This window comes from Lipotes vexillifer, unplaced genomic scaffold (genome assembly GCF_000442215.2).
Source record: "Lipotes vexillifer unplaced genomic scaffold, Lipotes_vexillifer_v1.1 scaffold963, whole genome shotgun sequence".
Taxonomy (NCBI): domain Eukaryota; kingdom Metazoa; phylum Chordata; class Mammalia; order Artiodactyla; family Lipotidae; genus Lipotes; species Lipotes vexillifer.
In genome coordinates, this window is record NW_006780023.1 from 191,587 (window position 1) to 204,434 (window position 12,848).

Below are 12,848 nucleotides of genomic sequence, written 5' to 3' on the forward strand. Positions count from 1 at the left end.
ATCAAGGTTCTATAATGAAAATGTTTTTCTAATTGCATCACAAGTAAATATGGCAAAATACAACTTTGGTTACATCTTGGTAGACGATCATGGTAGATTAAACTAATTGCAACTTTTGGCTACTTCTTCCATTGAGAGTTGGAGTCTAATTCACTCCCCCATGAATCTGCCCTGTTCTTACTAACATGTTTGACCCACAGAACATGGTAGAAGTGAAGTTTTGGAAAGCTTTGCAGCTTCTGCCTGGGACTCCTAGGACACTCTAGCCCGGAACCCTGAGCTGTCACATAAGTCTGACTACCCTGACTGCTATGCTGGAAAGGCCACAGGAAGGTGTTCCACTTGATAGTCTCAAATGATTCCAGTCTCCAAGCTATCTTCACCAAGGTGTCAGACACTGAGTGAAGCCTGAACCCACCAGACCAGCCATCCACCAGGAGAGTAAACTCTGCTGACACCAGCAGAAGAAAAGAGTCAATCAAGCCTTGCCCAAATTCCTCAGCAACAAAATTGTGAGATGTAATAAAATAGTTGTTTTAAACCACTATCATTTGGGACAGTTTGCCAAGCAGCAATAGATAACTGGAAGATAGGTATAGAAACTATTTTTTATGGTTTTATATTTTTTCAAAATTTAACAAAATTGAGTCTCCTCCTCATTATTGGAGTTGAGGCTATTTTCCACTGGTTAGGAAAAACAACAAAAGGTAGATAGGCAAGCATAGCATAGAGGATCTCAGGTTCAGTGCTAGACCAGTGCAAAGATCAGGTCTGCATGACCAGGGTCACTTAGTGATGGGCCAGTATCTTCACGCAAATCAGAAAAAGGAATACCTTTCTCTTGGCAGGCACAGCCTAACACTAGACTGTGATGAACAAAGTGCAGGCTGAATCTCAGCCCCTACTTCTCCCAGCATCCTTGTGCAGGGCACAATTAGTATAACTTATATGCAATATCTTTATAAATTAAAGTGCAAAGCAACGTTTCTACATTTGCAAATGACATAGATTCTTGTGGGTGGCAATGAACTAAGTTGATGAGGATGGAAAGATCTTATGAATCTGTGTGAGTGGGCAGAAAGGTGGCAAATGAGTGCATAAAGTATACATATGAGCTAACAGTCACAGCTAAGGAGAGGGATCTAGGGTTATTGTAGATTGTTCCCTTTAGATAATACAGAGGCTTCCTCTGACAGCAAAAAGAGCAACTACTTGATTGAATCATTAAAGTGCCATTCCCCCTGAGAAGCAAAGTAGTACCACCCACTCAACTGATGCTCTGATGGAAGCTGAATAAGGCAGAAACCATTATGAGAAAGACTGGAGAAAAATTAACAGCATGAGGGCTCAGAAGAAACAAATACTTCTATATATGAGTGGAATATGAAGGACAAACCAAGCAGGTCCTGGTGAAAGCAGCTGCAGTGGTGGAGATGTAGCAGTGACTACAGCATGCTTAGTACTGGGAACAAGTAGCTGTGATGATGGTGGTGATGCAAGCAGACTATTTCTGGTGATGGCAGCAGTAGCAGCAACTGAGTTGATTTCCCAACAGATACCAGTGATATTGGACGGCAGTGGTGGCACCAGACCATTAATGCTGGCAACAGGAATGGAGATAAAGCAGTAGTCAGGAAACTGTCAAATACTTCATCAACTCTTTATTCAGCATTGACCACATTTCTGGTATCATGTTTGGTAGATAAATAAATGTTAACAAATATCCATTATATGCCCAGCCCCGTAACAGATGTGGGAGTACAAAGATGACTAGAACATGGTCCCTACCCTTCAGACGCTCAAAACTGAGTATGGGAAGCACACATGAGAACAATTATGGCAATGTGGTAACTGTAAAAAAGAAATATAAACTTCTGTATAGTCCAATGCAAAGAGAGAAAACATATTCCCTTGTTTTGACATACAGCATTAGAGCAGGCACTGTTAGACACTGTAGAAGACACAAGATAAATCAGACATAGATCCTGACCTGGGATGCTTATAGTCCAGTCAATGAGGTAGGACAAATGTAATTCTATAAAACAAGTAGAAAAGTGATATGTTTTAGAAAGTTCCAGAAAAAGTATTTTAGGTTTTTAAAGGAAAGCCTGCATATAGCAGACATTCAATATTGTTTTAAGGTGCATTCTACCTATTCAATCTTGAATGCCACTTTTTCCTTCTTTGATACCCTTTAATATAGTTTACTTTAAAAATTCCTTATTGAGTGCCTACTATATTGTGTGCCTGCTATACACTGAATATTTTTGATGAGGTCATGAGGGTAGGACCCTGGTCCACTGGGATTAGTGCCCTTATAAGAGGAGACCCTAAAGAGCTTGCAGCTCTCTCTCCCCTCTGGTGAGGAAAAAAAAAAGAAAGAAAATCACCTGAGGACACAGTGAGAAGGCAGCCATCTGCAAGCCAGGAATAGAGCCCTCACCAGAAAACTAACTGTCCAGAACCTTGATCTTGGAATTCCCACCTTACAGAACTGTAAGAAATAAATTTCTGTTAGTTAAGCCAACCAGTCTATGGTATTTGATTATAGTAGTCCTAGTAGACTAACACAAGTTTTGGCACAGGGAATGAGGCCCCCAGCCCCCCCAAATTGATGTCCTTCTCACCCCAAATTCATGTACAATATAATTCAGTAAAGTTTTTTGATGCTTTATTACGAGGATTTCTTTCCTCCAATTTCCAATAATCTTTCCCTCATTTCCATCTGAGTTGTCACTGGAATGGCCTTTATCATCCATATTTCTACCAACATTCTGTTCATGACTATTCATGTATTTCTGTAAGGTGGAAGCTTTGTCTCCTGCTTACCTCTTTTCTTTCTGAGCCCTCACCAGAATCATCTTTAATGTCCTTATACCTACCAACAGTTTCTTCACAGCAATCTCGGCTTTTTCTAGCATGGGCTTCAAAACTCTTCCAGCTTCTACCCATCACACAATTCCAAAGCCACATGCACATTTTTTGGTATTTGTTACAGCAGTACTCTATTCCTAGTACCAAAATGTATTGGTATTACTTAGGGTTCTCCAGAAAAACAGAACCAGAAATTTATAAAAGGAACAGACTCATGCAATTATAGAGGCTGAGAAGTCCCAAGGTCTGCAGTCTACAGCCAGAGACCCAAGAGACCTGATGGTGTAAATACCAGTGTGAAAGCTGGCAAGCTCAAGACCCAAAAAGAGCCAATGCTTCCGTTCAAGTTCAAAGGCAGGAAAAGATCAATGTCCCAGCTCAAAGTAGTCAGACAGTTGAAGTTCCCTCTTACACAAGGAAGGGTCAATCTTTTTGTTCTATTCAGGCCTTCAACTGATTATGGCCACTCACTTTAGGGAAGGCAATCTGCTTCACTCAGTAGGATTGATTCAAATGTTAATCTCATCAGAAAAACATACAAACAAAAAACCAGAACAAAAACAACAACCAACCCTCACAGACACACCCAGAATAATGTTTGACCAAATACCTGGGTTCCTCGTGGCCAAGTTGACACATAAAATCAACCATTACACTGACTATCTTCTGGGCTCTGGGAGTACAAAGTAAAGTTTCTATCCTCATGGAGCTTATGTCCTATTGCGGGGTCACATAAATAAATAATTTCAAACACTGCTAACTGCTAAGAATGTGGACCAAGGAAAAAGACAGTGTAAGGAAGGATGTGGGGGTGGGCAGAGACGTTTACAGGAAGTAGAGTGAGTCTAAAAGTCTTTGAGCTCAAAAATGAAATTGGAGGGACTCTGGTGGCACAGTGGATAAGACTCCATGCTCCCGATGAAAGGCCTGGGTTTGATCCCTGGTCCACAAACTAGATCCCACATGCATGCCTCAACTAAGAGTTCACATGCCACAACTAAGGAGCCCACCTGCCGCAACCAAATAAATAAAGAAAAAAAGAATGAAATTGGAGTTATGCTTTGGGAAGAATAATCTAGTATCAAGGTGCAAAGTGACACATAGAAGAGAGGCACTACAGGTGGGGAAGCTAATACAGCATTCAGGAAAGATGAATGAAATGGAAAAAAGAGAGAAAAGAAGGGAAGAAACTATTTATTGAGCACCTACTATGTGTCAGACATGCTTTTAAGTGTTTTCACATATTTGAACTGGGAAGTGGCAGGGGGCATGAAAAGGAAGAAAAATATTAAAAAGATATTACAAAGAATCATCAAGACTTCACAGCTGATTTTGTGTTTATGTATGTGTATATTGGTACATTTACTTGTACTTGGGTAGATACAGTTGGAAAAAAGAAAGGTTCAAAAAGGTCTAAGGTTTCAAGTATGGGTAACCAGCAAGGTAATAGTGGTATTATGAGAAGAAAGGATTATACAAAGGAAGAGAATGAGGAGGGAGAACAATGTGTTATATATTTTTTAAATGAGGCATCCAGGCAAAGCTGCTCAATAAACAGTAGGAAATTACAGGGCTACAGGTGAAAAGATAAGTCATACCAGGAAATGTGAAGATAGAGATTATCTTCAGAGATATGGTACCTGAAACAATGAGATGTACTTCGGTTACAAATGAAGAGAATGAAGAGAAAGAAGAGGATATATTTTTATGGATTCTCCTACTTGAGGAAGATCTAGAGGTGCGCTGTCCAATATGGTAGGCATTAGGCACATGAAGGGACTTAAATCAATTTAAATTAAAATGAAAAATTTAATTAGTCATACTAGCTATATTTCAAGTGTCTACCATATTGAATATCAGTTATAAAACATTTCCAACATCACAGAAAGTTCTATTGGACAGTATGTACCTAGAGATTCATCAGAGTAGAAGAAAGGGGAGAATTTAGTCTCCTGAAAGCCATTCAAGTACAGAATGACCCATGGTATTAAGTGCTCCAATAAAAGCATATGAAAGCTAAAAACAAACAATAACTTGTGACTCTTAAGGCAGTTTCAGACTAGTAAAAAAGTTAGAAACTAGATTATAAGAGATTTTGGATGAAATTGGTGATAAATAGGTAGAGGTAACAAGTATAAACAATTCTCTCAAGTAACTTTTTTTTTTTTTTTTTTTTTTGCTGTATGCAGGCCTCTCACTGTTGTGGCCTCTCCCGTTGCGGAGCACAGGCTCCGGACGCGCAGGCTCAGCAGCCATGGCTCACGGGCCCAGCTGCTCTGCGGCATGTGGGATCTTCCCGGACCGGGGCACGAACCCGTGTCCCCTGCATCGGCAGGCGGACTCTCAACCACTGCGCCACCTGGGAAGCCCTCAAGTAACTTTTTAGTGAAGAAAAACAGAGAAAGAATGTAAACCTAAGGAAGAACTGAAAGAGAATCAAGCTGTGTATGTATGTGCCTAAGATAAGCATGTTTGTGGACTCACTGGAAGGCTTGGCTACCAATCAAGCAACCAGCTATCCACTAACTCTACCAATCAAAAAAGGCTTTGATGTAGCGATGACAATTGAGGGGATAGAATCATACAATTTTAAAGCTACGAGAAGCTTTAGGAATCATCTAATCTACTGGTCACATTATATAGAAAGCAGGTGCCCAGTCACACCCATAGCTTAGTAGTAATAAAAGCTAGAATAAGAACTCAGGTGTTCTGCATCCTAGGCCATTAGATGTTCAGCCTCATTCAAATGCCGCCTAAGACACAGACCAGAAAAGTGAAGAAAGCTTATTCTATTGACTTCCGTTAATCTAGCAAGAAAATATCTATGTTCACATATATAAAACTTCAATTTAAAAAAAAGACAATTTTTTTACTTCTCTCCTTTAAAATTTAGAAAAACAGAACTAAGCTTTGAGTGCCTATTTTGTATCAAACATTACACTAAAAAGACCTTAAATATCATCTAATTAAATCTTTAATATAACCTGTTTTCAGGATTCATAGCTTAGAAATTTATGCATCAGGTCAGTGAGGTCACAGAGGTAGTGGCACTTTTACTCAGTTCTATACTATAATCAATTAGGAAATGGTGGAGAAAATGGGAGAAAAAAGATGAATAGGCTAGGGAATGGAAATTAGATGTTTAACAAAGTATAAAAGTAACAAGGACAAATTCATATATATGCCAATCTTAAAAATAAAACCAAAGAAAACCAACCCTGTAGATAAATAATTGCTAATTAAACAAAATGTTTCAAGGAACTCTAACATTGCCTTTGGAGGGAACTGGGTGGCTGGGGAACAGGGTTTTGAGGAGACTTTTCACAGTAACTTTTGAATTTTAACAATAACAATCTATTACCTCTTCCAATAAATAAAGTTTCTTTTAAAAACTTTATATGTTTCAGTTCCTATCGGTAGTTTGTAATTACTAGCATTCTACAATCCCCTGAGGCTGTAGAAAAATTGAAATTTCAAGAAAGAAAAATCCCAACTCTGTTCTGAAAAGGCAAGGGAAAAGTTACATTAAGAACAGCAGATTTGCCTTTGGGGGTTGGGAATCAGGAAGGGAGAGAAGTCATTGCCTACAACAATCACTATTTGATCAAACCAATTCTATTGCTATTATTTTTAGCTCATCTTTTTAGCCTGTTGCTAAGGAACCCTACAGCCCGAAAGCAATTTACTCATAGGAACCCACATGAAGAGAAAAGCAATGACGCTGAAGCTTTCTAATTAAGCCATTAAGTCTATTTTAGTGCCGTTTAATACATTATTTCCTCTCGATTTTTATGCACCGCTATAGTGATGTTGAAAATCCTGTTGTACCCAAAAGCAAAATCATTATTTGTAAATTTTTAATATGAGGGTCTGCAAATCAGTATATCTGAAATGGGGAGCCATAGCTCTGGATTCTGATTGTCTATTAATACTTGTCTTTTATTCTTGAAAATACTAAACAATTTCTTGTTTAGTATTTTCTACCAAGAATTCTAAACAGGGGCTTCCCTGGTGGCGGAGTGGTTGAGAGTCCGCCTGCCAATGCAGGGGACACGGGTTCGTGCCCCGATCCGGGAAGATCCCACGTGCCGCGGAGCAGGTGGGCCCGTGAGCCATGGCCGCTGAGCCTGCGCGTCCGGAGCCTGTGCTCCGCAGCGGGAGAGGCCACAACATTGAGAGGCCCGCGTACCGCAAAAAAAAAGAATTCTAAACAATTTCTTGCAAGGGAAATTTTTGTATTTTAAGAGGTCTGGTGCAGAACATGAGGAAAGGATTTGACAAAGCTATTAGATACATAAAAGCTATGAAATGAAATTTCTACTTGGGATGTGGCAAGAGGGCTGAGACATCTAGTGCAAAATGGCATGACAGTGGGCGGAACAGAGCACTGGCGAGGCCGCGGATGCTCCAGGGAGCGAGGTGTCAAGCGGAATCCGGTATGACACAGATACGTACAGGAAAGGTGGGAAGTCTAGGTCTTCGCATTTCTACCCACTCAGTTCGATAACCTCATAACAACACACAGACGTCATCGCTTTCGTAATTGGCGCAGACGGTGAGTCGCAGGGACGCCGTTCAAGCGTTCAACTGGAGCCAACCTGTATCTGCCCGTTTCCACCGAGCCTGATTTGTGCCACCTGCTGTTGCCCCCAATAACCTCAAATTCGTCCAAACTAAAACCTGGCCATGGTAGAGCTAAGAAGATCGGTGATACTGCAAGCTATCTTCAGCTTTTGGCTCTTTCCTCCCACATTTTTAAAAGTCCTTCCAATCCGTTGGTTTCCGAGGACACGGGTACAGGAAACTGAGCTAACACTGCCGGGCTCTAAGTAGCGTCAACGTGGCAGTAACGAGAAAACGAGGGGTCCAAATTCCACCAATAAATGAGGCAGCTCGGCCTACGCCCCGCCCACCACTCCTGCCAGCCAATAATCTTCACAACTCTTCTGCTACTCCCGCCCATTCTTAGCGCAGTTTCAGAGCCTGTTCCTCTGCTACCCCGAGAACCAAAAACCCGCCGTATGTGCGCCCCTCTTCTGCTTCGCTATACCAGAGAGCCCTCTGCCCTTCTTTATTGAAGGCGTAGGGTACGGCATCGGCTACCACCCGAGGCCCAAGATCCCAGAAGCTAGTCTCACAAACAGCAGCAGGACGAAAGAAAACAAAAAGGGCTGCCTGGGACTTTCACCGCACGCCCAGTTTACCTTGACCCGGAAGTGATTCACCACTCCTCCTCCCTTCCCACTCCTCCCTCCCCGGTTGAGAAGGGAAGACGACGGACAGGTCTGGCCCGGCATGCCTTGGGCTTCCGGTGACCTCTGGCCTTTTTCTGTCGTCCGCTCTTGCTGCCTGTCGTGCTTGTTCGCTCAGTGCTTTCTGTCCTTTCCTCCCTCCCGTTTTTCTTCGCACGCTGCCTGGTGACCGTGGCGCCCGTGAACAGCAAGGAGGCGGTGGCGGAGGACACTCGTCATGGCCGCCTCTAAGCCTGTGGAGGCGGCGGTGGTCGCAGCGGCTATTCCCGGCTCCGGGAGTGGGGTGGGCGGCGGCAGTGCGACTGCGGGCCCGGGCACCGGGGGCCTGCCGCGATGGCAGCTGGCGCTGGCGGTCGGGGCGCCCCTGCTGCTGGGCGCGGGTGCCATGTACCTGTGGAGCCGGCAGCGGCGGCGCCGGGAGACCGGGGGCCGAGGCGACGCCAGCGGCCTGAAGCGCAACAGTGAACGGAAGACCCCGGAGGGCAGGGCCAGTCCGGCCCCGGGCAGCGGACACCCCGAGGACCCCAGTACTCACCTGGAAATGGTGAGAAGCAGCCCCGAGCCCTGGAGGTAGAACCCGGCGGGTGCAGCCTTTCCTTGACAGGTTGTGCCCGTCAGGGGGCTTCCCATCAGACGGAAGCTGCCAAGAGGCAGCGCATGGGTTTAGGGAAACTCTGTTCTGGCTGCCTTTATAGGGAATAGAGTAGCCCGAGGGCACAGGTTAGTAATATTCGTTGAGAGCTTTCTTTTGGTTTCAGAAAAATATTTGCTTTTCTTCTCAGTGACACAGCATTTATCCTTAGCGTTGTGGGTATGGGGACATTTGCAAATGTGATGATTGTATTTAACTAACTAACGAAGAAAGCGAAATTCCCTTAACTATCGGTACGTTGTGATGTGAGTTGCCTTGGTCATGTCTAAGGCCTAGGACTTAATTAGTAATAATCTTTTAATAACAAGCGAATCTCCTTTTTTGAAGTATTTTAGGGTTGGGGATAGGTAAATACAGTGACTTGGTTGACAAGAGTAAAATGGTGTTCACTGGCATTTATTTCATCTGTGGGCATGCGTTCTTAAACTTTTGGGGTAGAAGCATCTTAAATTCATTTTTAAATTTTACCTGGAAATTTACATGACCAAGCCTGACAAACGGTTAAGCCAAGCGTCGGAGTGTCTGGTGAATTAACTCCTTTGTATGGCTTTGTTGAACTATTAAATCCTTCTGGTATCTGACAGCTGTGGGGGGGAATTGGCCTGGCTGCATTTAACAATACTGGTGAGATAACGTGAGGTGGAGGATTTTATCTGAGTCTGAGATTGTACAATGGCAGTTACGGAGTAAACCAGAGTTCACAGTAACCTTTGGTCAAAAAACTCCCAATTATATACATTTGCAAGTTATTTCCACATTATATTATTCAGACTGAAGACATGTTTTTACTAAGTAGTCAAATTAATTATAAAGGAAGTTCTGATGTGGAAGCAAACTACCTTAGTTTAGTGCATCCTATATATCTGGCGTTGTGCTAGGCCCGGAGAGAGCCAAATAGTCTTTCTAATGGGAGAGTAAGATACTGCTTTAAAAAGAAAATGCAGAAAAGATGCAGTACAAGTATGCTGGAAGAACCCATGGATTGTGAGAACCAGGAGAAGTGTGTTTTATATTGGGCTCTCCAACATGGTTACCTTGAGAAAGTCATTTTATCTCTTTGACGTTAGTGTAATCCCTGTAGAATAAGAGAATTAAAATATTGGATCTCTTATATTTCTTCCAGCCCTAAAAATTGGTGATTCTGAGTGCTATTAATGAGAGTGGTAATCAAGGTGATTCTTTGAATTAGTCATCATTTGTCTTGTTTTCATATTTCTGAAATTCTCTGGTCATTTCCTATTTCATTTGCTTATTTTAATCACAGAAGAATAGTAGGTGAATGAAAAATACATAAAAATTCTTTGTTCTATAATAATCACCAAAAATAAAGATAATTTCTATAAAAGAAACAAGGTTTTGATATTTCATTGAAGTTTCAAATACTACCCCACCTCACCTGTTTGGTATTTGATAGAATTCAGCAAACTGTCTTTCAGATTTTAGATTTCCTTAAATCCCATTTTCAGCTTTTCAGCATTGTCTAGATCAACACTGATAATTTTTAAATTTCATGGTGTATTGTAGTTTTATCAGAACATTTTTTTAAATTCACCTGACTGCCACTAAAAATTAGACTTTAACATTGACTTCTTTGTAACTTGAACTGCTTTAAAATGATTCCTTTTGACCCAAAATAAAACTGAGCAGAACACTTGCATATACTGTTCTTGTGGAATTTGTGGGGTGGTACCTGTAGTCTTGCTTTGGGTTACTAGATGATACTTTAGTAAAGCAATAGTAAGAATGTCTTTGCCATTTTTTAAATGGAAATTTGTATTTTAGCTGATGGTGATCAATAAATACTGAAATACTTTTTTGTCTTTTTTATAGTCTAGTTCTCAGAGTTATTATTAGACTACCTAAATATAACTGACCACAAATTGTAATTTATTATTAACTGTGGTTGGAGAAATTGCTTTATATTTGAATAGCACCTTTAAATTGTCAACCTCAGTGGGTTTTGTAAACAAGAAAGCATTTATTTGAACTGATGGAAAAACTGGCAGAATCCTGATGCTCTGACTCTTCTTTCTCCACCTGAGCAATAGCTGTAATTTTTAAGGCAATGAAGGAATGGACAAATATTGTCAGTTCAGGGTTCAATATCAGTGAATAAAGTGGAAAATCAGTGGTCATTGTCTGTTGGCTTATGTTTGCCTTAATGTAAAAATGAACTTATAAAATAACTGGGCTTCTGTCTATTGGGTTTGAGATATTCACGTGCAAGCAGGCTATATCAAATTATTTTTTTTCTGGGATAGCATATACTTGTAAAGCAAAAGCAAAAATTCATATTTTTGTTTAATTAATGGGGATTTTAGGATTTCACCAGAGAGGCGTCTAATCACAGTTGATAGTGTGTGAGATAGAGGTAAAGTATTAAATCATATTCCACTTCGGGCCATTATACCATGATGTGCCATTTTGCTTTAGTAATTTATTTTGAGAATTACAGATTTTTCAAAGTTGGTAAGGTTCTTTGCCAATCATCTAATTCACAGGACTTCTCAGTCTTTGGGCCAGAGTTATCACAGGGGAGCATCATGCCCACATATACACCAAGCATGGTATCTGGTTGCACAAATGTCTTAGGTATTTCTTTTTTCAAGCAACCTGTGATTTTTTTATTCTAATACATTTATTTATTTTTGACTGTATTGGTTCTTAGTTGCTGTGCGTGGGCTCTCTCAGTTGCGGCGAGCGGGGGCCACTCTTCGTTGCGGTGTGCAGGCTTCTCACTGCAGTGGCTTCTCTTGTTGCGGAGCACAGGTTCTAGGCACCTGGGCTTCAGTAGTTGTGGCACACAGGCTCAGTAGCTGTGGCTCATGGGCTCTAGAGTGCAAGCTCAGTAGTTGTGGCACACGGGCTTAGTTGCTCCACGACATGTGGGATCTTCCCAGACTAGGGCTCGAACCCATGTCCCCTGCATTGGCAGGCAGATTCTTAACCACTGCGTCACCAGGGAAGTCCCTGTGATTTTTTTTCTAATGTGCATGTATTTATTATTGACTTTATAGTAGTGTTTTATCCAATTGTTTTTAATTTGATGATTTTAAAAAGCAGTTATTCTAGTGTTCAAGTTTTTTCAGTGTTACACAAGAGTTATCCCAACAGGAAATGTTTAGGAACCACTAAGTCAGTCCTTTAGAATAGGAAGGGAGAGATATACCTAAACATTTTAATAAAGGGGTCAAAAACTGAGTAACCTGCTGTTGTCAGTCATGGTTGAAATGAAATAATTCTTCCCCCTCAATGATCTGTTTCTAATCTTTTTTTTTTTTTAAATCAGTGTCACTAGTGACATTCTTATATAATTAAGTCTAGAGAACACCTTTCAGTCTTTATCTTACTTGATGCTTTGCAATATTTCACATTGTCTTTTCGTAATTTCATAATTTTTCCTTTGGCTTCTGAGGCACTATGTTGTCCTGATTTTCTTTGCTTTTTTTAAAACTTCCTGATACCTCTCTTTGCTGATTCCTCTCAGTCTCCTTTCCAGGCTCTTTTCTCTGCCTCTTTTGGTGACCTTCATGGTTCTGTCATAGGCATTCTTATATTCCATACCTTCACTGGATGCTTGCTTGCCCTCCAGAAGCTTCACTTAACACTTATATACTGATGGCCCCCTAATTTCTTGTTCATAGCCCAGACCTCTCAAAAGGCCCAGATTTAAAGGGAATCGTCACCTCATTTCCTTACAGGTGTTTCACACCAGACTCCTGTTTCTCCTGAGACTATTCGTTATCATTTAATGTGTGTCATCTAACTAGTTTCCCAAGCCAGAAACTTGGATATCATCACTAACTTTCTATTCTTTTTTTTTTTTTAACATCTTTATTGGGGTATAATTGCTTTACAATGGTGTTAGTTTCTGCTTTATAACAGAGTGAATCAGTTATACATATACATATGTTCCCATATCTTAACTTTCTATTCTTTCCATGTTCTCCACATCCAATCTAGAAACATGTCCAGAAAATTCTACTTCTTTTTTTTTTTTTTTTTTTTTTGAAAGCAACTTGAGATAAAAATTTTCTGGATACTCTTTCCAAGGTTAACATTTTTTTTTT

The 12,848-nt window shown here is 40.9% G+C and overlaps 1 protein-coding gene across 1 annotated transcript in view; it reads left to right on the forward strand.

The window, feature by feature from the left end:
- The first annotated feature begins 7,889 nt into the window (after nucleotides 1-7,889).
- Nucleotides 7,890-12,848, forward strand: part of TOMM70 (translocase of outer mitochondrial membrane 70) — a 41,798-nt gene continuing 36,839 nt past the window's right edge. The window contains exon 1 of the mRNA XM_007453197.1: nucleotides 7,890-8,670. Within this exon, the coding sequence (XP_007453259.1) occupies nucleotides 8,344-8,670 (327 nt within the window). The 5' untranslated portion in view covers nucleotides 7,890-8,343. The remainder of the gene's footprint in view (nucleotides 8,671-12,848) is intronic.